At 46.2% G+C, this 27,726-nt stretch overlaps 2 protein-coding genes across 5 annotated transcripts in view; one reads left to right on the top strand and one right to left on the bottom strand.

Annotated features, from left to right (window-relative positions):
• Nucleotides 1-8,758, top strand: part of RHBDL3 (rhomboid like 3) — a 52,665-nt gene extending 43,907 nt beyond the window's left edge. For both annotated transcript variants that reach the window (XM_021067455.1, XM_021067454.1), the window contains one exon: nt 1,429-8,758. In XM_021067455.1, coding sequence (XP_020923114.1) covers nt 1,429-1,700 — 272 coding nt within the window. In that variant the 3' untranslated portion in view covers nt 1,701-8,758. The remainder of the gene's footprint in view (nt 1-1,428) is intronic.
• On the bottom strand, nt 7,106-20,472 carry C12H17orf75 (chromosome 12 open reading frame, human C17orf75). Of its 3 annotated transcripts, none has more exons than XM_021066071.1 (11): nt 20,240-20,464; nt 19,473-19,553; nt 16,793-16,918; nt 15,387-15,530; nt 15,084-15,141; nt 13,311-13,430; nt 12,601-12,665; nt 12,313-12,449; nt 11,371-11,474; nt 11,148-11,286; nt 7,106-9,442 (listed from the first exon to the last, which is right to left on the bottom strand). In XM_021066071.1, exons 1-11 carry the CDS (start codon nt 20,377-20,379, stop codon nt 9,372-9,374), a joined length of 1,185 nt encoding a protein of 394 aa, XP_020921730.1. In that variant the 5' UTR covers nt 20,380-20,464; the 3' UTR covers nt 7,106-9,371.

Raw genomic sequence — 27,726 nt, 5'->3', positions numbered from 1 at the left:
TGGAGGAGAGGGGCTGGGAGCAGAGGGAGAATGTATCTTCCTTGTCTGCTCAGACTGAGTTTGTTTGCAAGGAAGGGAACCGAATCACGAGTCTTGCTGTTTGAAAGAATCCAGCTCCAAGCTTCATAAGAACTAAAATGCTGTTTTGGAACAGGGACCACTGCCTTTCAAATCTCCCTTGTGGACCCCAGGGCCTGGAGAGGCGGCGTATGGTGTGTGTCCCTGGCCGCTCCTTTTCCGCCATCTATTGGCCATCCCTGGAGTTGCAGGGCCCTGGCCAGAGGCTGGGCAATTCCCTGGGGAAAGACCATCTTTGGCCTCTCAGGAGGGGTTAGGGTGGGGAGAGGCACTCTGGTTAATTCACTGCGTAAGTACAAAATTGCCCTCCAAGACTTTCAGTATGTCAGATGGGGATATGAATACCAGCCCTTGGTGTTCTTTGGGTGGTCGGTAGAGAAGTGGCGCTTATTTCCCAGCACCTGTCCAGAGAGTATTTCCCCATTGGATTGGACCACCCGGGAGGGTCATGCAAGCAGGGTGGATGGGGGCATTTTAGAATCTGTTAAGATTCAATTCCAGAACTCTGTTGAGGTTTATTTCCATTCCTTCTTTGCCCTTCTCGCCCTTCCTCCCAACCACACAAACACTGGTTCTGAAGGTTCTCTAAGGGTTTGGAGCTAGTACATGAAGACACTTCACAAACTGTTAAGTGCTAGCCCCTATTGAGGTTGTGAGTGATGTTCCAGCAGTGCAGGCAGGTGCATAGAGGCCATGAATTTATTCAGATGGGGATGCTGAGCCTCCAGGACGCAGGACTACAGGGGTGCAAGGCCCTTTGGGCTTCTGCATGGAGCTGTCCCCTCCGCCTGGACCGTTCTTCTTATGGCCTTCTCTTGATAGTCAAATGTTACTCCTCTCCGAAGATCTGGCCTGATTCCCCCAACTAAAGAATCCCGCTCCTGGAGTTCCCTCGTGGTTCGGCAGGTTAAATATACAGTATTGTCACTGCAGTGGCTCAGGTCGCTGCTGTTTCGCAGGTTCAGTCCCTGGCCCAGGAACTTCCACATGCCACAGCTGCAGCCAAAAAAAAAAAAAAAAAAAAAAAAAAAGAATCCCCTCCTTAAACTTGGCATTGATTTTTAATCACCTATTTTTTTCCCCATAGAAGTTCTTTTACTAAAATTACGTTATGTATGTCGTTGCACGCTGGTCGACCTCCATACCCCGTAAGCTCTGGGAGAACGGAGGTTTGTCTGTGGTCATCACAAGAGCAGATGGGCAGGGAGCAGATGGGGCTTGGCCCGCTGGGCAGTGAATGAATCTGTGGGTGGATGGCCGGGTGGGTGGCTGTCCTGCTGAAATGCAAGGCCCCCCTCTCGGCCCTGCCCTGCAGCCCTCCCGAGACTTCTCTGTGCTTCCCCTTGGCAGTGAGCATGGAGTTTGGGCGGGCCGTGTGGCTGCGCTTCCACCCATCAGCCTACCCCCCCTGCCCTCACCCGAGCTTCGTGGCACACCTGGGCGGCGTGGCCGTGGGCATCACCCTGGGCGTGGTGGTCCTGAGGAACTATGAGCAGAGGCTGCAGGACCAGTCGCTGTGGTGGATTTTCGTGGCCATGTACACCGTCTTTGTGCTGTTCGCTGTCTTCTGGAACATCTTTGCCTACACCCTGCTGGACCTAAAGCTGCCACCACCCCCCTAAGACCCTGAAGGACTCTGGTCAGGGCAGAGAGGGAGCAGCAGCATCGGCGAGGAGCAGCTGTGTTCTTTTCTCATCACCAGCTCAGTGAGGCCGCGGAGGAGGAGACGAGAGACGCTGGGCCGCTGTGATATTTGTGTTCAGGTTTGAGCAGAGACAGTGGAGGCATTTTCCTGAAAGGCACCTGTCGGGGGAGGTGGATGTGGCTTCCTTAGTCTTTCTAGACTATTCCGAAGATGTCAGACCAGGACAAAGGCCTGGGGTGAGGTGAGAGTGGCTGGGCGTGTCCTATGTGTTCAGGGGGCCCCCCTTGTCACCAGTTGGGCAGCACCCTCTGCCCTCATCTGCCGCCGTGAGAAACCTGAGTGTAGGAGCCAGGCAGGCCCTTGTCCAGCCCTGAGATCCCTGCGGGCCAGGAAACATCCCCTGTGGAGCTCTGGAGGGGAAGGGGGTCTGGTGATGGAAGATGTGACTTGGGCCTAGGCGGTCCAGGGGGCCCTCCCACGCAGGTTGGTGGGCATGGGGATGTGGCCTTTTTTGCCTGGGGTGGGCAGAGGAGGGAGATTCTGGGGCTGCTCAGAGAGCGGAGGGAATGAGCTTCATCCCGCGTTGCACCCTGGGGAAGGGCATCAACTTTGGACTTCTCCCCGAGGCTGACATCTCCCACCAGTGCGCCAGCATCCGTGCCCTCATGAGCTGGGTCTTTTCCTTCCCTTCCACTGCCCTGACCCCACCACGTGCCTCGCCTGTGCTCACAGAGACGGTGCTCTGACGCGCGCATGCTTGTGTGTGGTTTGGCGGGTGATTGCATGTGTGATGGGAGAGGCTGCGGAGGAAGCCGCGACGGGCAGTGGGGGTGGGGGAGTCTGCGTGGGAGGGAGGAGGGTGCTGAGAGGGGGAGGGTGTGCTTCCTGCGGATCCTTGCTGTTAGCGAAGCTTGCCCCCTTCTTTCCCATCCCCGTCGTCCCTCCCGGTGCCTCCCTAGAATCACCAACCTGGGGGAGACCTGGAGGTGGAGGGGGACCTCGGGCCCTTCCAGGAGCTTCAGGATGCTGAGGTTTTCTTTGCCTTTACCACGTTCTGCTCTGATTCCCATCTAGAATAGCCTTCCTATCAGAAAAGGTTCTGTTCTGTCTCCCTTAGGAGGAAGGAGCCTTGAGGGTGCAGGAGAGGCAGGGGCAGGAATGTTGAGGCCAGAGCTCTTTTTGAGTTGGGGCACAGGAGGCTGCAGTAAAAGGATCCCCATTCAGACGGGAAACTGCTTCTGGAGAAGAATTGCTGGGTGCTTGGGTGAGTGTTAGCGGTGAGGGCGGCCCAGGGACTCAGATGCTCAGAGCAGGAGGGAGATGGAGATGGTCAAATCCATCCCCACCCGTCACCCAAGTGGCAAAATGAGGCTGAGGGGTGACCCCCTGCAGGAGCTGGTGCAGACCCCAACCGGAGGGTTGGGGGCGACCTTTGATAAACCATCCCATTCCCTTTATACGGCTCCAGGATCTCCTAACCACAGACAGCCCAGGAGGCTGAGTTTGCGCAGGAACAGGGCAGCTGCATGCCCTTACATGAAGCAAGGTCCAGGGTCAGCCAGGCCAGGCATTCGGGGGTCTTAGGCCACTGTGGCTTCCTGTCCCCAGTGATCACCTGTGATGGGCAGTGTCTTCCTACCCCAGCTCAGCCTCAGGCTATGCCAACCCCTTCATGGCTTTGCCCAGCAATGAATAGATTGTCCTGGGCCCCACATAAGGCTCCGAGGTCACGCTGCACTTGAGCCCATGTTGTGCTGAGCGCTGCCCGCCCCCGGGACTGGGCCGAGGTCTTTGGCTGAGCTGCCCCAGTCTGTGCCCTGCCAGCCACCCTCTGCCTGCTGAGAGACAGGGGCAGCTGGAAGAGTTAGCTTCTTAGGAGACTCTGAACGATAACGGGGGCCCAAAAGACTTGGGTGAGGATGGAGAAGGGGGTCTCGCCATGGACTGCCACCTCTGCTAACCCTGAGTGGTGCTGTCCCTTCCCGGTGGGACAGAGGTGGCAGGTGCCCTGCTGAGAGGCAGGGCTTTCCCTCTAGATCCCTCTCCTGGCCTGAGAGTTCTGGATGTGGGTGGAGGGAGCAGAGACCCACCTCTGCTTTCGCCCGGGCAGCCTTCCTCTCTCAGGGGCGAGAAGACTGGGAACCAGAAGATTCTAGAAAGCCCTTGGAGAAGCACCCAGTTCCCTCAGGGCTTCAGCTGGAAGCCTGTGACCGGGAAGGACTTCCTGAGGCCGAGGTCCCGTCTCCCATCCTATGAAGTCTGCCTTGTGAGGTCTGGGACACGCTGAGGGAGCCTCCTCTACATCTCAGGCCACCAGCCCCTGCTGCTCCCTGTCCAAGAGCAGCCCCCAAGTTCCTTGTTGCGCTTGACGCCCCTCCACCTCTCCCGGCCATCGCTTCCAAGCAGGACTGCGCAGTGGTGACAGTAGTCACTTCCCATGACGCAGGTGTCCCACACAGGACTGGGAGCCAGCTGTCTGGTAAGAAAGGTTTACTTTTGGGGGTCTGGCTTTGTCCCCAGCAGGTCTCTTTGCTCCCACGTTCCCAGCATCCTGCCAGCTCCAGGCAATGCTTCCCCATCCTTCCCCGTCCAGCGCGGCCACCTGGCCCGGGCGCTGCGAGCAGGGTGGAGAGAATCCAGGCTGGAGGCCAGTCGGCCTTTTGTCCACAAGCTACAAAGATTGAAAACCGAGGATTCCCCAAGCAGCGGCCCTAGACTCACTCCCTCCTCAAATGGAGGAGGGATCCCTGAAACTGGGGAAAGGAAAACCAAGCTTCACAGGAGAAATTTCGTCTTAATGATACCGTTCATCATGCGTTTTTTAATTAGGAAAAGCTCCCCAATGAGACGCTTTTGCCAGCTAATAGGATTCTCAACTTCCACAAGGACCTTTTTTGCTGGGAGGATTAGAGGGAGTTGCTGCTCACCAAGCCCGGCTCTTCCCCCAGTGTCCAGTTTCGTTGGCAAATAATGCTGATTCCGGGGTGCGGTGGCAGCCCTTTGCTGGCATCGTTCATGTTGCTCCCAGGGCCTGGCTGGAAAGCACCGATTCTCCTCTGCCTTAAAAAACTGCCCGACACTGATCTTCCCTCCAGGACGCCAGTAAGTGGAGACAAAACACAAGCTGCAACGTTTGTTTCTAAATATTTTTGTATCATGTACATTCTGTATATTTTTGTTGTAACATATTATTTGAGCACAGATTCCATTAAAGATTTCTTTTTTCTTTAAGCCAGTGGTTCTTGGGGACATGACCTGGAGGGCTGGCATCGGTGCCTGTTTCATCTCCACCTGGGGCAGGGCCGGTGGAGAGAGTGGGCAGCAGTGGGGATGGGTTTATGAGCTGGTGTTTCCAGCCTGGTGGTTCTTAACCTTTCTTGAATTACTGAATTCTTTTGAGTGGCTGAGGAAAGCTAGGATTTCTCTTCTCACACAAGTGCACAGATAGACAATTTTGTATACGATTTAGGGGGAGAGGGTTGTGAATAAGGAAACTTGTCCATAGCTTCAGGTCAAGACCCTCTGTGCCAGTTGTCCTGGTGGGTGCCCCTCCCTCCACTCCTGCCCTGTACCCTCAGGAGATATTGGACTATTATTATTGGAGGAATCTTCATCAGAATATCCTAGTACTTCCTTCTTTACCCCAGTGGCCTCATCTTTAGGTCTTTTCAAGGGCGATCAGGACCCTGACCTTGAGAAAAGTTTAGGAATGTTCTCAGGTTAAAAGGGCACAGACAGCCCACATACAGAAGGAAAAATAAGAGGACTGTAAGTGTTAAAGGCAGACTCTGGTGCTTGGTGAATTTAACCATTGAGTGGGCTTTGAATGGGTGAAGCCTGAAAAAGTGACTTGCTCTCACCCATTTCCTAGGCTAATGGCGGTGTATGTGGTCTTTCCATTTGTAATTTAACTTTCCCTTGAGGATTAAACTACCCCATTAAACTCACTGTGGGAGTTGTTTCCCATAAAATTTTCACAAAATTTAAAAATATTTCTGAGGAGTTCCCTTGTGGCACAGTGGGTTAAGGATCTGGCAGTTCGGCTGCAGCAGCTCAGGTCACTCTTGTGGTGTGGGTTTGATCCCTGGCCCAGGAACTTCCACAAGGTGCAGGGGAAAAAAAAAATTCTAAGTGTTTTCTGGGATGGCACAAGTCATCCTGGAACAAACTTGCGAGCATAGTTCAGCCTAAAGCTCCAAGAACCCAGTTCCGTTTGGAGTGTGGAGAATTGACTCGCCTAGAAGGAAAGCCCGGCTCCTGTCAGCAGCCACGTACCCGCGACAGTTACAGGCAAGCTCCCTGGCAGCTGAAACCCTTTAGCTGGCTTTGCACTTGGCCTCCCGCCACTTCCGTCTTCGCGCTTCTGTTTCCTCCTTTCTACCAGATTTTCATTCTTCCCGTAACTTAAGATGTTTACCAACAGTGAGGTAAGTATGAAGACCATTTACTGGGTACCTGTTATGTGCTAGGGCACTGGGTGAGGCACTTTCAGTCCTTTATTCTCATCTCATTGCACATCTACTTGGACTTAAGTATACACACAAGGGGAAGGCTAGTAGGATATGGCATCACTGGAGTCACACTCAAGACTGCCTGGCTCCTAAGTTCATTTCTGTCTTTAGGTGTTTGTATGGGACTTTAAGGACCCTGAGTTTGAAGGTGCATCAAGGTCTCTGTTTAAAGATTCGGTCTCACTGCATGGGGCCCAGGGCCGTCCGGCCACAGTGATGAACCTTGGAACATTCCCTCCATGTTCACTGAACAGGACCTCCACTTCGTCAGCCCTCCCCGCAGCAGCTCACAAGAAAATCCACAGCTCTCACTTCCGTACTGCTCTCTTTCACGCCCAGATTTCCAGAACCTAGCATTTAAGCCAGCTCAGAGCGACTTAAAAGTCCGTGAGGCACATTGGAGGAGTTCAGCAGATAGAGGACTGGAGCTGCCCTCTTAGACCTCCAAGTGGAGAGACTCCTTGAAGCCAGCGGGGTCTCCACTGCTGAGAAGGCACGTGGGTAAGAAGTGTAGTCCTAGTAACTGAATCTTATTTCTGAGCAGCCTGCAGGGGTTCCTGGCGTCTGGTGTAAGTGATGCTCTGGTAAAGGACAGGCATTCTGTCGTGGTTAATAGTGAATGACAATGAAAGGAATTGACTTGGGTTATTGAGTGCGACAGGTGTAACTTTACTGGACAATGAATAAAACACTGTGATGGAAATTGCTCTTAACTCTTGATGCCTCCTGCGAGATGCAGAAAGGTGTATCCCAGCAGGGTGATTTGATTCTCCTCAACAAGTTCCTCAGCATAATGAGTATAATTTTCCCATCAACTTGCTGTGAATTAACCAAAGTGTCAGGCTGGTGAATTGAGCTCACTGAATCAAAATGACTGTGTCGGTGAGAAGCTAAATTTATTATTATTATAAATATAATTACAGATAAATCGAGACCATTTTTTGATACATGACAAACATATATTTCCTATGTGTGTATAGCACACAAATAATATGTAATGCATTCCACACACACCTGAACAAATCCTTTTTAAAACTTTAAAAGTTAATATATTAGCTTATTAAAATTCGAATACAGTACATGTTCATGAGCTCTCTGAATTTCTTCTCATGGCCCACAAGATATCCAACTCCATGTCACTATTTGCCTTGTCTACAGTAGGGATGTATGGTTTATCACACACATTTAAATTAAGATTGTATCGTATAAAACTGTATAATGTAGTGAGCATACATTACAAAAAATGTCTATAAAAGTATATACAAAGAATATGTAATCGGAGGCTCAGTGGGTTAAGGATCCAGTGTTGTCACTGCTGTGGCATGGGTTCAATCCCTGGCCCGGGGAACTTAGGCACCCTGCAGGTGCAGCCAAAAAAAAAAGAAAGACTGTGTAATTGTGCCTTGACTCTATCCATAAATGACTTGAAGAAGGTTATACATTTGCTCTTAAATGCTATTTACAACATGGACTCTTGAAGGATATGTGAATTTGAAAATGAAAAATATGTCTTCCAGATTCAAACTGTTGATGTCCTGGAGTCCCCCTTGTGGCGCAGTGGGTTAAAGATCTGGTGCTGTCACTGCAGCAGCTTGGGATGCTACTGTGGCACGGGTTCCATCCCTGGCCTGGGAATTTCCACATGCCATGGGTGCAGCCAAAAAAAAATTGCTTGTTTCCCATAGTCATTCTGAATTTAATGCTGTAAAAAAAGATGCTACTTGGATTTTTGTCCTACACTGACTATAATCCAAGTTATTAAAGTTTAAAACCATGTGAAAGCCTTTATGAGGATGCTGAATTGTATTTCTCATTAAAGAAAGAAGTGATTCGGTAAGTCGCACCGCCAGCCTTCTCTACAATGAAGATCAAGCAGAAGGCCATTGTCGGTCACTTTGAAAGTTACAACTCAGCACTTAATGTGAATTTAGATGAGTTTAGGAGAGGATTTTTACCAGCTTGTGTTCCTTTGAGCTTCCTGAGGGCAGTAAGAACACAAGGCTTCTGATCTTCTACACAAAAAATCATTATCAAATGGATTTATTAAAGGGCTATGCAGAACAACTGCAGTCATATGTGTGGAGCTACGGTTAGCTTCCATGGGAATTATAAATGGCTCTAACTCAGGACACTTTCAGTTGATTCAGAGTAAAACAATACAAGGCTTGTAACAAATGTACAAAAACCTAAAATCAATGAGTAACCCCCACATGAAGAATCTGTGTGCTTTATGTTACAGTTTGCTTGTACAATGTATGTACTTTGTTTCTTTCTTAACCCTCTGTTTAAAAACTCCAGCATTTTCATATAAAAGAGAAAAGAAAATAGAGGAATATATGGAATGAAGAAAAGTGGTGGGGCTACTTCTTCAGGAGCTTTCCATCAGATATAATGTTTTATCTTGAAGCTAGTACATCTATTTTTAAAGCTCATTTAATCCCTTACACACTCATGATTTATTTGCATACTGACATAAAAGCTGGCGTCATCATCCAGGCCATTATCAATCAGACAAAAAAAAAAATCTATCAAGCACCCACAGGATGCACAGATCTGTCTTTGAAACGGTGTCGTGGTATTAATCTATCCTAAAACAATGAGTACATTTTCTAAAAGAAGCTATAACACACCGAAAAAGAAGTATTGTGATTTTTCTGGGAGGAAAAGTTGCTAAATACTGCAGCAAACTCCTCAGAGAAACCACAAAATCACCTCTGAAGTTTTTTAAGCAACAATTCCCTAAAGTCTAGAATTTATGGCCCCTCAAAAATGTAAAACTTTCTCAACTCCCAACACTCATCTATCTAGGACTCGGTGAAGACGTTCCTCAGATTTTTATGTCTAATTAGGTTTAGTCCTAAAAGTACAAAATGAAAAAATCTAGAATGTTTCCAATAATCTTAAGTAAGAATCCTATGACAGTTGTGACAACTGCAGGTTCAAATATCAAGGCTTGCATAACTTCACAATACAGTTCTCTCAAAATATGTGATCAAAAACTTTGGGTAAGAGCTTCTTTCATAAATTCTTCGAGGACGGCAACCACATTTTTGGCTTCGGGCATTTCTTCATGTTCCACTTTGACAAGCTTCAAAAGGATATCTCCACTGCCACAGTTCTTTAGGAACATGAAACATCTAAACAAAGCGTAATGATTCATTTCTGCCTGCCGGATAAATCTCTTCAAATTGTTTGTGTCTTGTATGGCCTAGAAAAAGATTACCCAGTTAAATATGTGTTTAGTGAAATAATAATGAAGCCTGAAAAAGATCTCCTGTCCAGCTGAGAACTCACATATGGTGCTGAGACATTGGTTTTTTACTAAAAATATTTTCATCATTTTTATCACTAATATACTTGTACCCTTGGTAGAGCAAAATCTCTTACATAAAGTAAAAACACTTTACAGATCTCCTACATAGGGTGCCTCCACACCACAATTTTGAACACTGAGATACGGAACCACTTTTTTGGTGCTTGCCAACTAAGGTGCATCGCAAATCATAAGTCTGATGTCCCTAAGACACCAGCAAGCACTCAGCTGAATTAATTGGAAATGCAGTGATATGTATGTAGAAGACACTTAAAAATGTAAATAAATGCCTTCTAAGGATTCTAGTTTTTTGTTTGCTTTTTAAAAATTAGAAAATTATTTTAATTATTATGAATAAGGCTTATTATACAAAATAGATACAGAATATTGTGAATTTTTGGTTAAGACCTGGACTCTACTTGACAATTATCAAAAAATATAAAGATACTGTTTACATATAAAGGATGACAGGTAACATATTTCACTAGTATTGCCTTTACAACTTATATCACTATGTCATCATAGTGGATGGATTTGTGCCATTGAAATGTCTTTTTGTTAATTTACAAATAGTAAAACAATATGAAAAATATTCAGCCTGAATACTAAAGATACACAGATTTGGGAGTTCCCGTCGTGGTGCAGTGGTTAATGAATCTGACTAGGAACCATGAGGTTCCGGGTTCGGTCCCCACCCTTGCTCAGTGGGTTAAGGACCCAGCGTTGCCGTGAGCTGTGGTGTAGGTCGCAGACGTGGCTCGGATCCCGTGTTGCTGTGGCTCTGGTGTAGGCCGGTGGCTACAGCTCCGATTCGACCCCTAGCCTGGGAACCTCCACATGCCGCGGGAGCGGCCCAAAGAAATAGCAAAAAGACCAAAAAAAAAAAAAAAAAAAAAAAAGATACACAGATTTGAACAGCTATGGAGTTCCAATATTAAATTAATAAAAGTAAGATTAATAAATTCTACTAGGTTCTGCATAGAAAACCCACACACACTGCTGGCCATTCTGTAATTTGTTCCTGTTTTTCTGAAGTACAAGTTTCCAATTTGTAGTAGAAACCAAAGCAGTCATACTCTTTGACTTGTTAATCCCACTTTAGGGAATATACCCCAAGATAATAATCCAAATGAAAAAATATGATCCTGCAATGCCCTTTCTGGGCATCTATGTGAAGAAAACAAAAACACCTACTCGAAAAGGTACCTGCACCCCGTGTGCAGCATCACCTATGACAGCCGAGACATGGAAACAGCCCAAGTGTCCAGCGGTGGGTGAGTGGACAAAGAAACTGCGGTATACAGACACATGGACTACCGCGCAGCCCGCGAAAAGCAAGCCAGCCTGCCATCTGCAACAGCGTGGATGGACCGCAAGGGCACCGTGCTGAGTGCGAGAAAGACACGTCAGACAGAGAAAGACAAACGCCCCATGATCTCTTCCACATGTGGAATCCAAGCCCGCAGACTCGAGAGAGCAGACTCACGGCCACTAGAGGCAGAAGGTAAGGAGAGGGAGAAAGGGGTGAACTGTTTTGGATTTGGTTTAATTACTCTGAATTTGTTTAATGCAAATAAAAACAGCAATGTGCCATTGTTACCTGTCAGATTAGCAAAGATGAAAAGTTTAGATGCCCAGTCCTGACTGGGCGTGGGGAGACTGGCACGTTCGATGCTGTTGGTATCAATGGAAATTGAAGATTCTAGTTCTGAGAACATCCTAGTTAATACACATCGTAGCTGTAAAGCAGATTTGTTACTCAGTCACTGGCACTAATCAAATTCAAAGATTATACGTGGCACTTGGCACAGCCAATTAGTTACCTTTAGTTTAAAGTTCTCCAGGACTTGTCGAAAGAGAAAAGGGTTACCTCCTTCAGCACCGTTCAAAAAAGCATGCATCCAGTCCTCACAAAACCGGTTGCTTCCTGTAAAATATTTTAGGAAAACAAATAAAAATGAAATCCTACAAAGCACAAGGATATTTATATCTACTTTTTCTTTCTTTTTTTTTTTTTTTTTGCGGTATAACTGACACATAACATGACTTTCAGGTGTATAACATAATGATTCAATATTTGTACACACTGCAATATTCTTTCCTCCTCTGTAAAAACGCTTATACTGAATTATTTAATGGTCTAAAAAAATAGTGTGTTCACCTCCTGGCTAAGAAATACCAAGAGAGTTGAAGCTCCCGTCTGCCTCCTCCGAATGGCATCCTTCTCCTTCCCCATCAGAAAGGATTAACACGCCCGTATCTTTCTTTAAACTTCTGCCACGTACTTTTTTATCTCTAAGCCCGATATGGAATTCTTTTGCAAATGTTAAAACTGTATTTTCCTTTAATGGCTCTTTCACTATATGGTATGTTTGTGTGCTGGACTGAGACATAGAGCTCGAGTTCACTCATGTTCACAGCTATATATTATTCCATTGTATGCATAGAGCAGTTTATCAGTTCTCTTGTTGACAGACACATAAACTGTTTCCAATTCTTTGCTGTTTCAAACAGTGCCCTAATGAACATCTTGCATTTATTGGTCTCCTTGTGTCCATACGCAAGAGTTTCTCTGTATACCTATGAGTGGGATTGCTAGGCATGACATGCTTTCCATGTTTCTAGAATTACTATTGTTTTTGGTGATCTGGGGATAAACATGTAAAACCACAGAAGGCAGGAAGGACACGTTTGTGTCGTTTGTTCTCAGTGCGGGAACAGATTCGTGAGAGCACCAGGAAGCAGCTTCCAAGGCTGTAGCTCACCTGCGTTATGGAACTGAGGCTGGGCACCACTGCAGTCGATGATGACAGACTCATGCTGCTCCTCTGTCATGGCCATGCACAAAGATGTCACTGTGCCTTCGTGAATAAGGCCTTGGAGACTGGCCACACTCAGAAACCTGCCACACACACAGTCCTTCTCCATAAACAGTATTACAGGATGGGATGGAGAAAGGCATTCTGCACTGGTCAGGGGTTGCGGGGGCAGGGGTGTGAAAAACATAAATATCAGGCTTGCTATGGAAAGGGTTCTCTCTTTGCAAAACTTACCTGTTAATGTCTCTCTTTGTTTTTTCATCTGATTCTTTAACTTCAACAGGAGTATAACTCAGAGCCTATGAGAGAAAAATAAAGCTTAATACATGTATTCCAGTTTTCCTTGTTGAGCAGCTACACAAGACTAAGCGTCACTTCCCCCAATAACCAGCAGGCCAGACAGTGCTTGCCGGGCGCTGCCCAGGAGCTCGCCAGAGCCTTGGCCAACTGCTGCCGACCAACAGTCTGAAACTTGGCTTTGCCTGGTTGCATGGGACCATCCAGCTTCAGTTGCATCTACCCACCACATGTTTAAATGAAAGATGTGGCCATTTACTCAAGCCTTCCCCATTATTTGGATACTTGAGTGAATTTTCCAGCTTTCATCTGGACATTTTTATATAGTTAAAATCACTTTGGATTTCTGTTTTCCTTCTCAAATTGTTTTGGAAATTACACCCCTCCGAGATCACTTTAGGAAGTAATTATTTTAAAGTGTTTTATCCTATTAGGAAGTCTTAGTGTTTACAGTTCTACTTTAGTAGTGTAACTTTCTAGATCTGAGTAAATAAGAGTGTGATCTATCCTAATTGCAAGCACGGTCTGCATGAACATTTGGCGGGAGGAAAGTAATAGTCGAAGGAAATAAATATGTCTTTAAATAACCCAAACTCTGCCGAAGTGATTCTCAATTAAGGAAATGCTTTTGTGTGGGCAGTACTCACAGCATGTAGCAGAAAGGCAAGCTTCTCCTGAAAGAGAAGAACCACCCTTTGGATGGGGCATACGACGTCCTCAAACCAGCTGCTCAGGTAGGACTGTATGTGGTGCTCCCCGCCCCTGTCCTAGATCAAGAGAGAATGCCATTTGCTTTAAAATAAGTCTTCACCTTACTGCACTTAACATTTCCTTTTTTCTCTTTTTGCTTTTTAGGGCCACACCCTCGGCATATGGAAGTTCCCAGGATAGGAGTCAAATTGGAGCTGGAGCTGCCGGCCTACACCGCAGCCACAGCAACACAGGATCCAAGCCACATCTGCAGCCTACACCACAGCTCACAACAATGCAGGCCCCTTAACCCACTGGGTGAGGCCAGGGATCAAATCCGTGTCCTCATGGATACTAGTCGGGTTCATTAACTTCTGAGCCACAATGGCAACTCCCAACACCACCAATTTTAAAAAAGGAATTGTGATACAATTTTGCTGGGTTTGTTGGGCAGAGTGTGGATTAATTCTGTACTGCCTTTCTTAGAAACACACTAAGAAATGCATTATGTAAAATGAAGAGACTGTTTCTTCACTGAAAGGAGTTGGGCCTTTACCTGTTCCTCTCCTCCCACTTGACTGTGGTCTCTTAGAGATACTCGCTCAATAGTCCTCCTCTCCCCAGCCCCTGGCCCAACGTCTGAAACATCCATGTATGAGCCTATAAAGTGCCTGCTGAGTGACTGAAGGGCTGTAGATGGGACAGTTCTCTCACACTCAGAATGCGAATATGGAAGGATACACGTCAGCGCCCCTCACAGCACTCAAGCCCGCTCCGCCAGGAGCTCATCTCACTTCCTCAGCTGGGCTGCTCCCTGGGGACCCATGGGAGAGCCCCCGCCTGGGACAGCAGCTCACTCCTAGGCTATCCTTTCTCTCCTGCAGTGTCCTGTAAGCACATGCATGGCAAGTAAAAGGAATTATTACCACATGTCGTGGGTAGTAAATTTATAAGACTTGTGACTTAAGTAGCTGCCACAAACTGAACATGTAGTTTTTAAAAGGTATGGATAAAGGAGTCAATACGGATATACCTAATTCACAAAGGACTGATTAATGAAAAGTGGTATGTTTCTAAAAAACTTTGATGTTGAGTTCCAGGACAGTCATTCCATTGCAGAGCCTGTCTCTGGTGCCAAAGGGTTTGTGGGCCATTAGTTCTGGGCAGAATATAAATCTTAAGTGTCTAGTGGTCAGGAAGAGAGTGTCCTCCCGCTCCTGGCTTGGCATGCTACCACACCCCTTTGAATTTGATGGACCGAATTTTTCATGGAGCCAAAACACTCGAAGCAGCCTTGTGAAACGTCACGGCACTTACAGGACCGGGTTCACCTTTCTACCAGCCCACAGGGCAGCACATTTTCAGAATTTAAGTGTCTGTGCCCATCTGGATGGTGTGACGAGTAGAACAGTCACATAACATTAATCATCTCAGTCTTGAAAAATATTAATGCAGGAGTTCCCGTCATGGCTCAGTGGAAATGAATCTGACTGGCATCCATAGGATGCAGGTTCAATCCTGGGCCTTGCTCAGTGAGTTAAGGATCCTGCGTTGCCGTGAGCTGTGGTGTAGGTTGAAAATGCTGCTCAGATCCTGAGTTGCTTTGGCTGTGGCATAGGCCAGCAGCTATAGCTCTCTGATTTGACCCCTAGCTTGGGAATCTCCATATGCCACGGGTGTAGGCCTAAAAAGACCAAAAGAGAAAAAAAAAAAAAAAGTAATCATCTTACCTCACAGTTCATGTTATTTTTTAACCCTTGACTGTACTTGTCCAATTCAAGCCTGAAAGTATGTTCTTAAGGAAGCAATAAAGGATGAATCAAGATAGGGTTTTAATATCACAATAGGTGATATAAAATCTCTCAAGTGACTGTCAGTTAAAACAAGCCAAAACAAACTGGTCATGCGACGGTATGAAATTCAAGTCAATGTATAAGAGGTGGAAAACATTTTCAGAGGTTGGTGGTAATAATTCTCCCCCTGCCTGTCAGCATTTTCCATCCTGATGTCCTCAAAGACCAAAGAAAGGATATAGCTCAAGTCCTTTTTCAGACCCTCCTAAAAAACAGACCACATACTCTGAAGAGTTATGTTCAGAGTCCATTGTTGCTGTTTGAGGAAGCAGTTTTTCTTGTTGGAAAAGGCAGTAATAACAGCCTACTCGGTAACCTGGAATTCTGGAAAAGAAAGAAAAGGCAAAATGTATTATTTTGATAACTCATGCATGTAGTTTTTTGTTTTTTTGTCTTTCCAAAAGCTATCATAAGCTAATTGGCATAAGCTAATGCCACTGCTAGTGCTGTCAGTGGCCAGGCACAGACACAGAAAGCCCTGAGGAGCTGGGCAGGAAGAAGAATGTGCAGGCAGAGCAGGAAAGAGCCAGCCCACGTCCCTGCCCCAGGAACCCAGAAGGATAAAGGCCATGCAGTAAAAGGTAACATACAGTCCTCCTCTTTGGTCAGGCAAAGGCCTTGGCATGGGCCTGGCAGGTGAAAGGGCTGAGGGGTGCAGGCTCTGCTCTTGGGCCCCAGGCTTTAGGCTCATCACATTAAGGTGATGATGCAGCAAGAGGCAAGGCAAAGAGACAGCAGTCAGGCTGGTAATCCCTGGCTTTCGGGAGCTGCCCTTGTCCATGAGGTCATACCACTGGGCTGCACCCTGGGAAAGGTCTACCTCGGCGAGGTTCATGCATGTAGTTGTGTAGACCACTCTGATCCATTAGGCTGCTCAGTAGGTCAGAGCTTCCCAGACTGCTCGGTTTACTCAAAACAACACAGGAAAATGAACATACACTATAATGGGTTTTAGCTAAAGCATGGAATTTCTTTGAATTCTCCTGTCTTATGTGAAAAACTCATGCAAACTTCACTCTTGTTCATAGTTTATCCATGTGCCTCTAAACCTTCATCAATCACTGAAGCTCCAGGCAGATGTGAAGTTTTAACCTGTGGCCTCATACTCCTGAGGGGCATTTATGCCAGTATTATGTTCTGAAGTGAACTACAGTCAAGGGGTGTAATGGAAAGATGGCTGGTATTCAGCTGAGGACAGCCACATCTAAGCCTGAGCTCCACCAGTGCGGCCGGCCTTGGGATCGTCTCTGAGTTTATTTCCTCATCTGAAAATGTAAGTAGAATCTGCTCTGTCACCCCTGTGTAAAGTGAAAGCGCTTTACAAACTATGAAGTGTACAATTTTAGTTTTGGTAAGGAGCTCTTTTCTTCCAAGTACAAGACTCACCATGTAAATAGAAGGCAGAGTCTCTGCCATTCAGTTAATTCTGTTCCACAAACGTTTGTGTATGAGCCCAGTGCTCCAGCTACTAGGGAACAAAGATAAACTTTGCAGGTCTAGTAAAAGCTGATCTTTTGGAGTTTCTCATCACTTCTCATATTTAGCTCAGAAATAAAAGCTCAGGACACAGCACATTTGACACTGACCTCAGCTCCACAGATGCAACATTACCCAGCCCTTCAAAGACCGCTCCTTTAGAGAGACGCTTAGCAATGAAACTGTGCAGCTCGGGCTCCACTTCAGAGGGTAGATTAGTATCCACCAAGGAGAGGCTGTCAAGGGAAAGACACATGCATTCACACCCCTTAAGTCAGACAGGATATTGCTAAAAGCCTTCCTTAAGGCCTCGGAAAAGCGTTCCGTCTGACTCCTGTTGGTGAGGCTCCTAGGAATGTGTGTCACCAAGTGTGAGCGACTTCATCCTTTAAAACAGGCCTATATTTCCAAGTCGTTCTCGCTAGTGTTATGTCTCCACTGGGACCTCAATCCACTGGCCTCTTTTTCACAATCCTGTCCTCATCCTTACCTCCCTCCTCCTCACCCAGCTTAAATTCCAGGGTCAGCTGCTAAAATCACACCCCTGCACACACTCTCATTCAACTCCTTTCTTTTCACCTTCTTGTATTTGTTTAGCAAAACCTCAGCCCTGGTTAATCCAGCTCCCTACCTGCTCTCCACCCGCACCTCTGTAGTTGAACGTGGTTGGACAAAAACCCACATCCAAGTGTCTAGTCTCATTTTAAATGAATGACCAGCAGCCTCAAAGGGGCCCTTACTGCTGCCCAGCTATCACTGCATTTCCTGGTTCCCTCACTCTTCTACTCTCCCGGATCGTGGTGTCACGCCTCCTCTTCTCTCCTCAATGCTCTGACCACCTATGACGCATGAATAAACACATCAGCTTAGTGATCATTATTGAACCAAAAATAAGCATTTCAGTTTATCGAGACTGAACTGAAACAGAAACTATAGGAGTTCCTGTTGTTGTTCAGCAGGTTAAGAACCCGACTAGTTCTTTCTACAGGTTCAATTCCTGGCCTTGCTCAGGGAGTTAAAGGATCCAGCATAGCCATGAGCTGCGGTGTAGGTCGCAGACTCGGCTCAGATCTGGTGTTGCTGTGGTTGTGGCTGTGGTGTAGGCCGGCGGCTGCAGCTCCAATTCGACCCCTAGCCTGGGAACCTCCATATGCTGTGGGTGCAGCCCTAAAAAACAAGACCAAAAAAATAAAATAAATAGAAACTATAATTTGAATATGCAGGGAGAAAAGATTTTCTGTCACCATTTCCCAATAGAAAATTTAAATCCAACACTTTTTGTGTCTTTGATTTCACTTTATAGAAAATTTCAAACATATAAACAGTAGAGAGAATAATATAATGAACCCACATGGACCTAGCACCCAGTTTTGACAATTAGCAGCTTATGGCCAATCTTACCTTATTGCAACACCTGGAAAATTCCTTAAATCATCCATCATCCAGTCAGGGAATACCCTACTTTGCACAAAGTGTTGAGGTTCATTCATTCATTTGATAAATATACATTAAATGTCTACCCTGTGCCAGGCACCACTCAAGGTACAAGGTAGGGAGACATCAATGAACAAAGATAGCAATCCTGCTGACTTGGAGTTTACATTTTAGGGCAATAGTGGAGCTATGAAAGGGTATTCAACAGGTGAAAAGGGAGAATTTAAAGTTTTCTTCTTTTTTCTTTTTCTTTTTTTTTTTTTTTTTTTTTTTTTTTTGTCTTTTTACGGTTGCACCCCCAGCATATGGAAGTTCCCAGGCTAGGAGTCGAATTGGAGCTACATCTGCCCTGCCCACCTACACCACAGCCACAGCAACACAGTATCTGAAGCAAGTCTCTGCACCTACACCACAGTTCACCACAATGCTGGATCCTTAACCCACTGAGCAAGACCAGGGATGGAAGCCTGTGGATACTAGTCCAGCTGTTACCACTGAGCCATGACAGAAACTCCTAAAGTTTCTTTTTTTTTTTTTTTTTGTCTTTTGCCATTTCTTGGGCCGCTCCCGCGGCAATGGAGGTTCCCAGACTAGGGGTCCAATCGGAACTGTAGCCGCTGACCTACACCACAGACACAGCAATGCGGGATCTGAGCCATGTCTTCAACCTACACCACAACCCACTGAGCAAGGCCAGGGATCGAACCTGCAACCTCACGGTTCCTATTTGGATTCGTTAACCACTTAGCCATGACAGGAACTCCTTTCTTTCTTTTTTCTTTTCTTTTTTCTAAAGTTTCTTGTTTTGTTTTGTTTTGGTCTTTTTGCTATTTCTTGGGCTGCTCCCGCAGCATATGGAGATCCCAGGCTAGGGGTGGAATTAGAGCTGTAGCCACTGGCCTACGCCAGAGCCACAGCAATGCAGGATCCGAGCTGTGTCTGCGACCTACACCACAGCTCAGGGCAACACTGGATCCTTAACCCAATGAGCAAGGCCAGGAATCGAACCTGCAACCTCATGGTTCCTAGTTGGATTCGTTAACCACTGAGCCACGATGGGAACTCCTCAAGTTTCTTGATACCCATATAATATTGAATATTTACCGGAGTTCCAATCAAGAAGTTCAGAATAACCGTCTGGCTAATCATGAGAGACACTAACAGTATTTGAATCTGCCCCAGCCTTGAATCAGTGAACTAACAAGGAAATCAAGATGAGGATCCTAGGGGATCAGTGGGCTTGATGGTTTGACTCAGGGAAAGCTGAGCAGATAGGGCACCCCCTGACATCCATAAGATAGATAGATGCCCTTAAGATAAAAGCACATACACGGGTCACCGCCAAGCTGTTTTTACCTGAAATCATCACCAGAGGGAGTTTCTGTATTTGTGCCACTCGGACTTCCATCATCACTGTCGGCTTGCTGCTGTGCCAATCTGCAAGCCACAAAAGCAATTCAGCTATCAGCTACGGGTTCTAACTCAAGGGAAGTAGGTGTGTGGTGGGGGAGGCGCTCGCAAGTAGGGTAGGGGCAAAAAGTCAACTAAAAAGCCGCAAGGTTGAAGTCCGCGAATCCTCCACTGCCTATCCTCACTGATAGAGAAAAGCCATAAAATAGCGCTGACAAGAGCCCTTTCTCTCTCCAGGCCACCTAGGGGGTGGGGGAAATTAAATTAAATATCCCGAAGAGTCAAGGAAATGTCCTCTTAACACAGAATTTACAGGGCCAAAAGAACCCCAGGAAGTCTGCTCGGCAGCAAAAACAGAGGGTCACCAGAAGGTGGAGGTGGGGACAAGGATGTGGGGGGTGGGGATGAAAGGGGGAGACAATGACAGGAAGGACATGGGATGGAAATTAACATTATTGAGCGTGCGAGGTACTGCGCTAAACAAAAGGCAGGGGCGACAGGAAGGGGCTGAGATGACAAGGACTGGGCAGAGGCACGGGAGGGCCAGCACAAAAGTCCAGGCCAGGAAGTACGGCTTGAGCCGAGAAGGGCCCTGAGGGCCAGAGACCTCGGCTGGGAGGGGAGAAGACGGCGTTTGGGAGCCGCCAGCCTGCGGGACCCGGGGGTGAGCGGCTGGGCCGGGGCGGGGCCACAGAGGCGGCCGGGCGCTGCACCTGCTTCCGCGGTAGCTGTAGAGACAGTAGTGGCTGCTGGGCGGCGGTTCCAGCCTCCGCTCCTCAGCGGAGCCACCCTCCTCGCTGCTCTCTAGCTCCTTTTCATCCCCATCCAGCGATTCCTGCAACGAGGGGAGCATCGCGGCGGCCTCAGAGCGGCCCTGTGTCCCCGCCAAATCGCTCCCCCGCTGCCGTACAGTTCTCGGTGGCCGGGCTCGGCCGGGTCCCCGCCCTTGCGCATCTGCGTTCCGCCGTTTTCCCGTGTTCTCAGGCCGGGAAGCTGGTCGGCTAGGCTGTTCTCCCTGGGGGGGCCGGCGCCGGGCGGGGTGCTGAATTACCTCTACGATAAGACCTCTGCCACTTCTCTCTTAATTCCTTTTTCTCCTCTGCGTATGGTTTCAGACGTCTAGGAGACAGTGTGTGATGAAGGTGGTACAACTTGCTAGCCTTTTAGAGCGTGGCTGCTCCTCCTTCTCCTTCCCAACGCGGGAACACAAAGCACTACACCAGTTTGACCAAAGATTTAAGAATTTGAATTCTAAACCCTCCCCAAAAGGTGAAAATATGGGAGACTTAAAAAACAAAAAAACAAAAAAACCATTGAAGAAGGCTTTTCTAAACAGAACGAAACACTTAGAAGACCTATAGAAAAAGAGTAATAGGAGCTCCTGTTGTGGCGGAGTGGTTAACGAAGCCGACTAGGAACCATGAGGTTTCGAGTTCAATCCCTGGCCTTGGCTCAGTGGGTTAAGGATCTGGCGTTGCCGTGACCTGTGGTGTAGGTTGCAGACGCGGCTCGGATCTGGCATTGCTGTGCTCTGGTGCAGGCCGTCAGAAACAGCTCCTATTCGACCCTAGTCTGGGAACCTCCATATGCTGTGGGAGCAGCCCAAGAAATGGCAAAAAGACAAGAAAAAAAAAAAAGAAAAAAGAGTAATAGATCTGACTAGTAAAACCTAAAATCTTCTGTGTGGCCCAAAGTCAAAACAAACTGGGGAAAATATTTGCAATATATATAGTAAGTGAAGGGCTATCATTTGTCAATAAATAAAACAGACAATGGGAAGTTCATAGAAGAAATTAAAATGAAGAATACATAAATTTCATATTAAACTTACTGTACTACTTTCACTAGCAGATTATCAGAAATTTAAAAATTTGGGAGTTCTGGTCATGGCTCAGCAGTAATGAACCTGACTAGGATCCATGAGGATGCAGGCTCGATCCCCGGCCTTGCTTAGTGGATTAAGGATCCAGCTTTGCTAGTGAGCTGAATAGGGCTCTGTTCCAGCGGTGCTGTGGCTGTGGTGTAGACCAGCAGCTGCAGCTCCAATTTGACTTCTAGCCTGGGAATTCCCATATGCCACAAGTGCGGCCCTAAAATAAAAAAAAAAAAAAAGAGCCTGGGAATTCCCATATGCCACAAGTGCGGCCCTAAAATAAAAAAAAAAAAAAAAAAAAGAGTTTGACAACACTCTGTGTTGGGGTGTGTAAGGAAGCTGTCATTCTCTCTCTCTCTTCTTTTTTTTCCTTTTTTTTTAGGGCCCCATCTGCAGCATATGGAGGTTCCCAGACGAAGGATGGAATCAGAGCTACAGCTGCCAGGCTACACCACAGCCACAGCAATGCTGCATCCAAGCCTCGTCTGCAACCTACACCACAGCTCATGGCAATGCTGGATCCTTACCCACTGAGCAAGGCCAGGGATCAAACTGGCATCCTAATGGATCCTAGTTGGGTTCATTAACCACTGAGCCACAAAGGGAACTCCAAGCTGTCATTCTCAAAAACAGTTCATAGGAATAAAATTAATGCTCATGCTTTAGAAAGGAATTAGAAAATATCTATCAATATTTTAAATGAATATGCCTTTTGATTGTGCAATACCAGGACATCATCAAATAGATACACTCACATAAGTGCAAAAATACATGTGTCCAAAGATATTCGTTGCAGCATGGTTTGTAATGATGAAAAATTAAATACAATCTGAATGTTGGTCAATAGAGGACTGATGAAATAAATAATGATACAGGCAGTGGCAGGCAGAATAATGACCCCCTCCAAACTTTTCCACATCCTAATCTTTGAAACCTGCAAATGTTAACTCCTCACATAGCAGAAGGAACTTTCCAGGTGCGGTTATATGAAGAATCTTGAAATGAGAAGATTATCGTGGATTATCCAAGTGGGTCCAATGTAACCACATGTCTTTATAAGGGGGGCAGGGAGTTCCCACTGTGGCACAGTGAGTTAAGGACCTAGTACTGCCACAGCTGTGGTGTAGGTCACAGCTGTGGCTCAGATTTGACCCCTGGCCCAGGAACTTCCATATGCCATGGGTGTGGCCAAAAAAAAGGTGGAGGCAAGAGATCAGAGAGAAGGCAATTATAATACTTAAAGCACAGATTGGAGTGATTTGGGACCACAAGCCAAGGAATAGGGCATCCTCTAGAAGCTAGAGAAGATGATAAACAGATTCTCCCCTACAGCCTCAGAAGGAATGCAGCCCTGCCAACCCCTTCCAGACTTCTGACTTCCAGCACTGTAATGTAAATTTATGTTGTTTTATGCCATTAAGTTTGTGGTAATTTGTTATAGCAGCAACAGGAAACTAATATACATGTGTACCTCTTAAAAAGAATAGAGTATGTGCCCATGCAGAGAGATAATCCAGTATTTAAGTTTTTGTCTCAAAGGAGCTGGCAACACAGCTGAGTAGACAAAGGCAGAATGTCGAGAAAGTAATGTGTCCTACTGTTTAGCACAGGGAGATATATTCCATGTCTTGAGATAGAGCACGATGGAAGATAATACAAGAAAGGGAATGTATGTATATATATGCCTGGGTCACTTTGCAATGCAGCAGAAATTGACACAACATTGTAAATCTACTAAATTTTAATTAAAAAAAAGTAATGTGGGGAGTTCCTGTGTGGCACAGGGGTTAACAAATCTGACTAGGAACCACGAGGTTGCAGGTTCGATCCCTGGCATTACTCAGTGGGTTAAGGATCCAGCGTTACTGTGAGCTGTGCTGTAGGTTGCAGATGCGGCTCGGATCCCCCCTTGCTGTGGCTCTTGGATAGGCTGGTGGCTACAGCTCCAATTCAACCCCTAGCCTGGGAACCTCCACATGCCACGGGAGCGGCCCTAGAAAAGGCAAAAAGACAAAAAAAAAAAAAAAAAAGTAATGTGGACAGTTAGGGTGATCGTAAGGAATCTCATTACTGGCCTCTGGATTGTCTGTGAACATAATCTGAGAACATTTGTCTTTGCAAGTTGGTCTACCAACTGCCAACAGCAATGATAATCAACATAGCATTTATAGTTTAATAATTGCCATTTGTGTAGCAGTAATCGTGGGCCAGGATATTTACGTATTTTATTTTATTTGCCTTTGGACAACTCTGTAACAAAGGAGTTTATCCTCATTTTATTTATATATAAATATAATTTTTTAATATATTTGTCTTTTTGCCTTTTCTAGGGCCGCACCCTCGGCATATGGAGGTTCCCAGGCTAGGGGTCTAGTCGGAGCTGTGGCTGCCAGCCTACGCCAGAGCCACAGGAACATGGGATCCGAGCCACGTCTGCAACCTACAGCACAGCTCACAGCAACGCTGGATCCTTAACCCACTGAGCAAGGCCAGGGATCAAACCCGCAAACCTCATGGTTCCTAGTCGTATTCGTCAACCAATGAGCCACGATGGGAACTCCCTTATTTATTTATTTATTTATTTATTTTTATTTTGTCTTTTCAGGGCTGCACCTGTGGCATATGGAGGTTCCCAGGCTAGGGGTGGAATCAAAGCTGTAGCCACTGGCCCATGCCACAGCCACAGCAATGCAGGATCCAAGCCAAAGAGTCTGGGATCCACATCATAGCTCATGACAACTCCAGATCCCCAACCCACTGAGAGGGGCCAGGGATCAAACCTGTGTCCTCATGGATGCTAGTCAGATTGTCTCCACTGAGCCACGATGGGAACTCCTATCCTCATTTTATAGATGACAAAACTGAGGCTCAGTCAACATAAGTGGTCAAACTACGTCTATCTGCCGCCCCAAGCCAGACTCTTAACTGTTATTTTCTAATGTATTCTCTTGCTTGGATCTTAGAAACAACCCGGGGGGTCCGCTCTGAGCATGAGACAAACAGGAGCCTTCATAATCTACCCTCGATCTCCCTCTGATCTCACTTCCTATCACCTGCCCTCTTGCTCACTCTGTTTGGGTCACATTTCTTGGTGTTTCTCAATCACTCTAAATTTTCTCCAGTTTGATGGTTGTTTAATGTTCTCGCTCTCTGCCTGGAATGCCCCCCAGTATTTGTGTCTTCTCTCACATCATTCAGGTCTCTGCAGAAACTCTGCTTCCTCAGGAGTTCCCGTCGTGGCGCAGTTGTTAATGAATCCGACTAGGAACCATGAGGTTGCGGGTTCGGTCCCTGCCCTTGCTCAGTGGGTTAACGATCCGGCGTTGCCGTGAGCTGTGGTGTAGGTTGCAGATGCGGCTCGGATCCCGTGTTGCTGTGGCTCTGGCGTAGGCCGGTGGCTACGGCTCCGATTCAACCCTAGCCTGGGAACCTCCATATGCCCAAGAAATAGCTAAAAAAAAAAAAAAAAAAAGACAGAAACTCTGCTTCCTCAGAGAGAACTTCTTGACTGCCCTCTTCGAAACACATCCCCTCCGCCACCACTGCAGACCCGTCCATCTCTGTCATATCCCCTTATGTTGTTTAGTTCTTCTTCATCACACCTATCACCCCTGACATTTGTATTTGTTTACTGTCTGCCTCCTGGCAGAACATCAGCTTGTTCACTGCTGTGTCCTCTGTCCTAGCCCACAGCTTATAGTGCTCGAGAACTGTTGATGGAATTAGTTTTAAGACTAGGCATTTTTTTCTTGTATGTTTCACCTTACACCATATTAAAGTTATTAAAGTACATCTCATGTTAACTTGATTTATTTATTTATTTGCTTTTTAGGGCCATACCCACGGCATATGGAAGTTCTCAGGCTACGGGTCAAATCAGAGCTACAGCTGCCAGCCTGTGCCACAGCCACAGCCACGTGGAATCCCAGCCATGTCTGTGACCTACACCACAGCTCCTGGCAACACCAGATCCTTAGCCTGCTGAGCGAGGCCAGGGATCAAACCCGCATCCTCATGAATACTAGTTTGATTCGTTATTGCTGAGCCATAATGCAAAGTCCTTGTATAAACTTTGTATAGAAAAACAAGTTACCATTTATTGAGCATTTACTATCTTCTCATTTAAGTCTCACAACCCCATGAGGTAGATACTATTATCCCATTTTACACTGAGTAAACCAAGGGCAGAACTACCTAACTTGTCCTTGGTAAAATAGCCAATAGGTGTCAGAGTGGCATTCAAACCCACGCCAGCTCTAGAACTCTTAACACAAAATTAAGTTGAGGATATCTTGTTGACCTAAAAGTATGTTTTGTAGCCAGTTATTTGGACAATTAGTCTCAAGGTTGTTTTGTCTTTTTTTGTTTGTTTTCACTTCTTTAGGTCTTCTTTCTTAGAATAATATTTTGGTTTTTCAGAGTATAAGTTTTGAACTTTTTTTTTTTGTCTTTTTGAGATTTCTTGGGCCGCTCCCAAGGCATATGGAGGTTCCCAGCCTAGGGGTCTAATTGGAGCTGTAGCTGCCGGCCTACACCACAGCCATGGCAATGCTGGTTCCTTAACTCACGGAGCAAGGCCAGGGATCGAACCTGCAACCACATGGTTCCTAATCGCATTCGTTAACCACTGTGCCGTGACAGAAGCTCCTAAATTTTGAACTTCTGTAGTTAAATTTATTCCTAATATGTATTCTTCTTGATGTTATTGTAGATGGAATTGTTTTCTTTTGGGGGGGGTGCCACAACCATGGAATGCAGAAGTTCCCCAGGGTAGGGCCTGAACCTGCATCACAGCAGTGACCTAAGCCACAGCAGTGGCAATGCCGGATCCTTAACCTGCTAGGCCACCAGGGAACTCCTGGAATTGTTTTCTTAATTTCATTTTCAGATTGCTCGTTGCTAGTGTATAGAAGTACAATTGATTTTTGAATGTTGATCTTGTAAATCTTTTTTGAAATCTTATTAGCTCTAGATTTTTAAAAAATATATTCCTTAGAATTTTCTGTAGACGAGTGTATTCATTTTCTAGGGTTGCCATTAGCAAAGTACCACAGACTGAGTGGTTTAAGCAACAAAATTTGTTGGCTCACAGTTCTAGAGGTTAGAAGTCCAAAGTCAAAGTGTCATCAGGTTCCTTCTGAGAGCTGTAGGGGAAGAGTATGTTCCAGGTTTCTCTCTCTGCCTTATAGTGATCTTCTTCCTATGTTTTATATTGTTTTCCTATGCCTATCTCTGCATCCAAATTTCCTTTTTTTTTGGCTGTACCTGTGGCATGTGGAAGTTCCCTGGCCAGGGATCAAACCCACACTACAGCAGTGACAACAGCCAAATCCTTAACCCTCTGCACCACCACCACCAGGGAATTCCCCTAATTTCCTCTTTTTATAAGGATACCCATCATGTTGGGTCACCCTAGTGACCTCACCTTAGGCTGACTACCTCCCCAAATAGAGGCACCAAGGGTTAGATTTCAACCTATTTTCTTTCTTTCTTTCGCTCTTTTTTTTTTTTTTTTTCTTTTTTCTTTTTTAGGGCTGCATCTGCAACATAAGGAGGTTCCTAGGCAAAGGGTTGAATCAGAACCGTAGCTGCCGGCCTACACCACAGCCATATCAATGTGGGATCCGAGCTGCACCTGCGACCTCCACCACAGCTCACGGCTATGTGGCTATGCTGGATCCCCACCCGACCCACTGAGCAGGCCAATTATTGAACCCACATCTTAATGAATACTAGTCAAATTTGTTTCCGATGAACCACAATGGTAACTCCTCAATGTATTTTCTTGCAGGCTTTTTCTTCCATTCACATGATCATGCCATCTGTGAATAGAAATGGTTTTACTTCTTTCCAATCTGGATTCTTTTACATCTTTTTTTTGCCTCATCACCCTGGTTGGACCTGCAGTACAATGCTGAATAAGAGTCGAAAGAGTGGATAGCCCTATGTTGTTCCAATCATCTTCTCTGTTTTTGTTTTTAATAGAGCACTGGGCACCATCTAAAATTATCTTATTTTTTATTTTAGGAAGAATGGATAAAAGACTTCCTACGACCACTGCCCAACTTCAGACAGTCTCATCTCTTACTTAGATTACTGTCACATTCTCTATGACCAGCCTCTCAACTTCCACCAATCCACTGTTCTCACTGGAGCCAAAGTGATTTTTCTAGAACTCAAATCTAATTCAGTTCCATATTTACTCTGTGACCTTGGGTAAATTACTTCAGCTCCCTTAAGCCTCTTCTTCATCTGTATTAACCAGGGTGATAACAATGGCACCTATACCACAGGTTATGTTTTTTTAGGTTCACTTTTTTAATAATG

This window comes from Sus scrofa, chromosome 12, assembly GCF_000003025.6.
Source record: "Sus scrofa isolate TJ Tabasco breed Duroc chromosome 12, Sscrofa11.1, whole genome shotgun sequence".
Taxonomy (NCBI): Eukaryota; Metazoa; Chordata; class Mammalia; order Artiodactyla; family Suidae; genus Sus; species Sus scrofa.
This window is presented reverse-complemented; position numbering and strand designations above follow the sequence as displayed.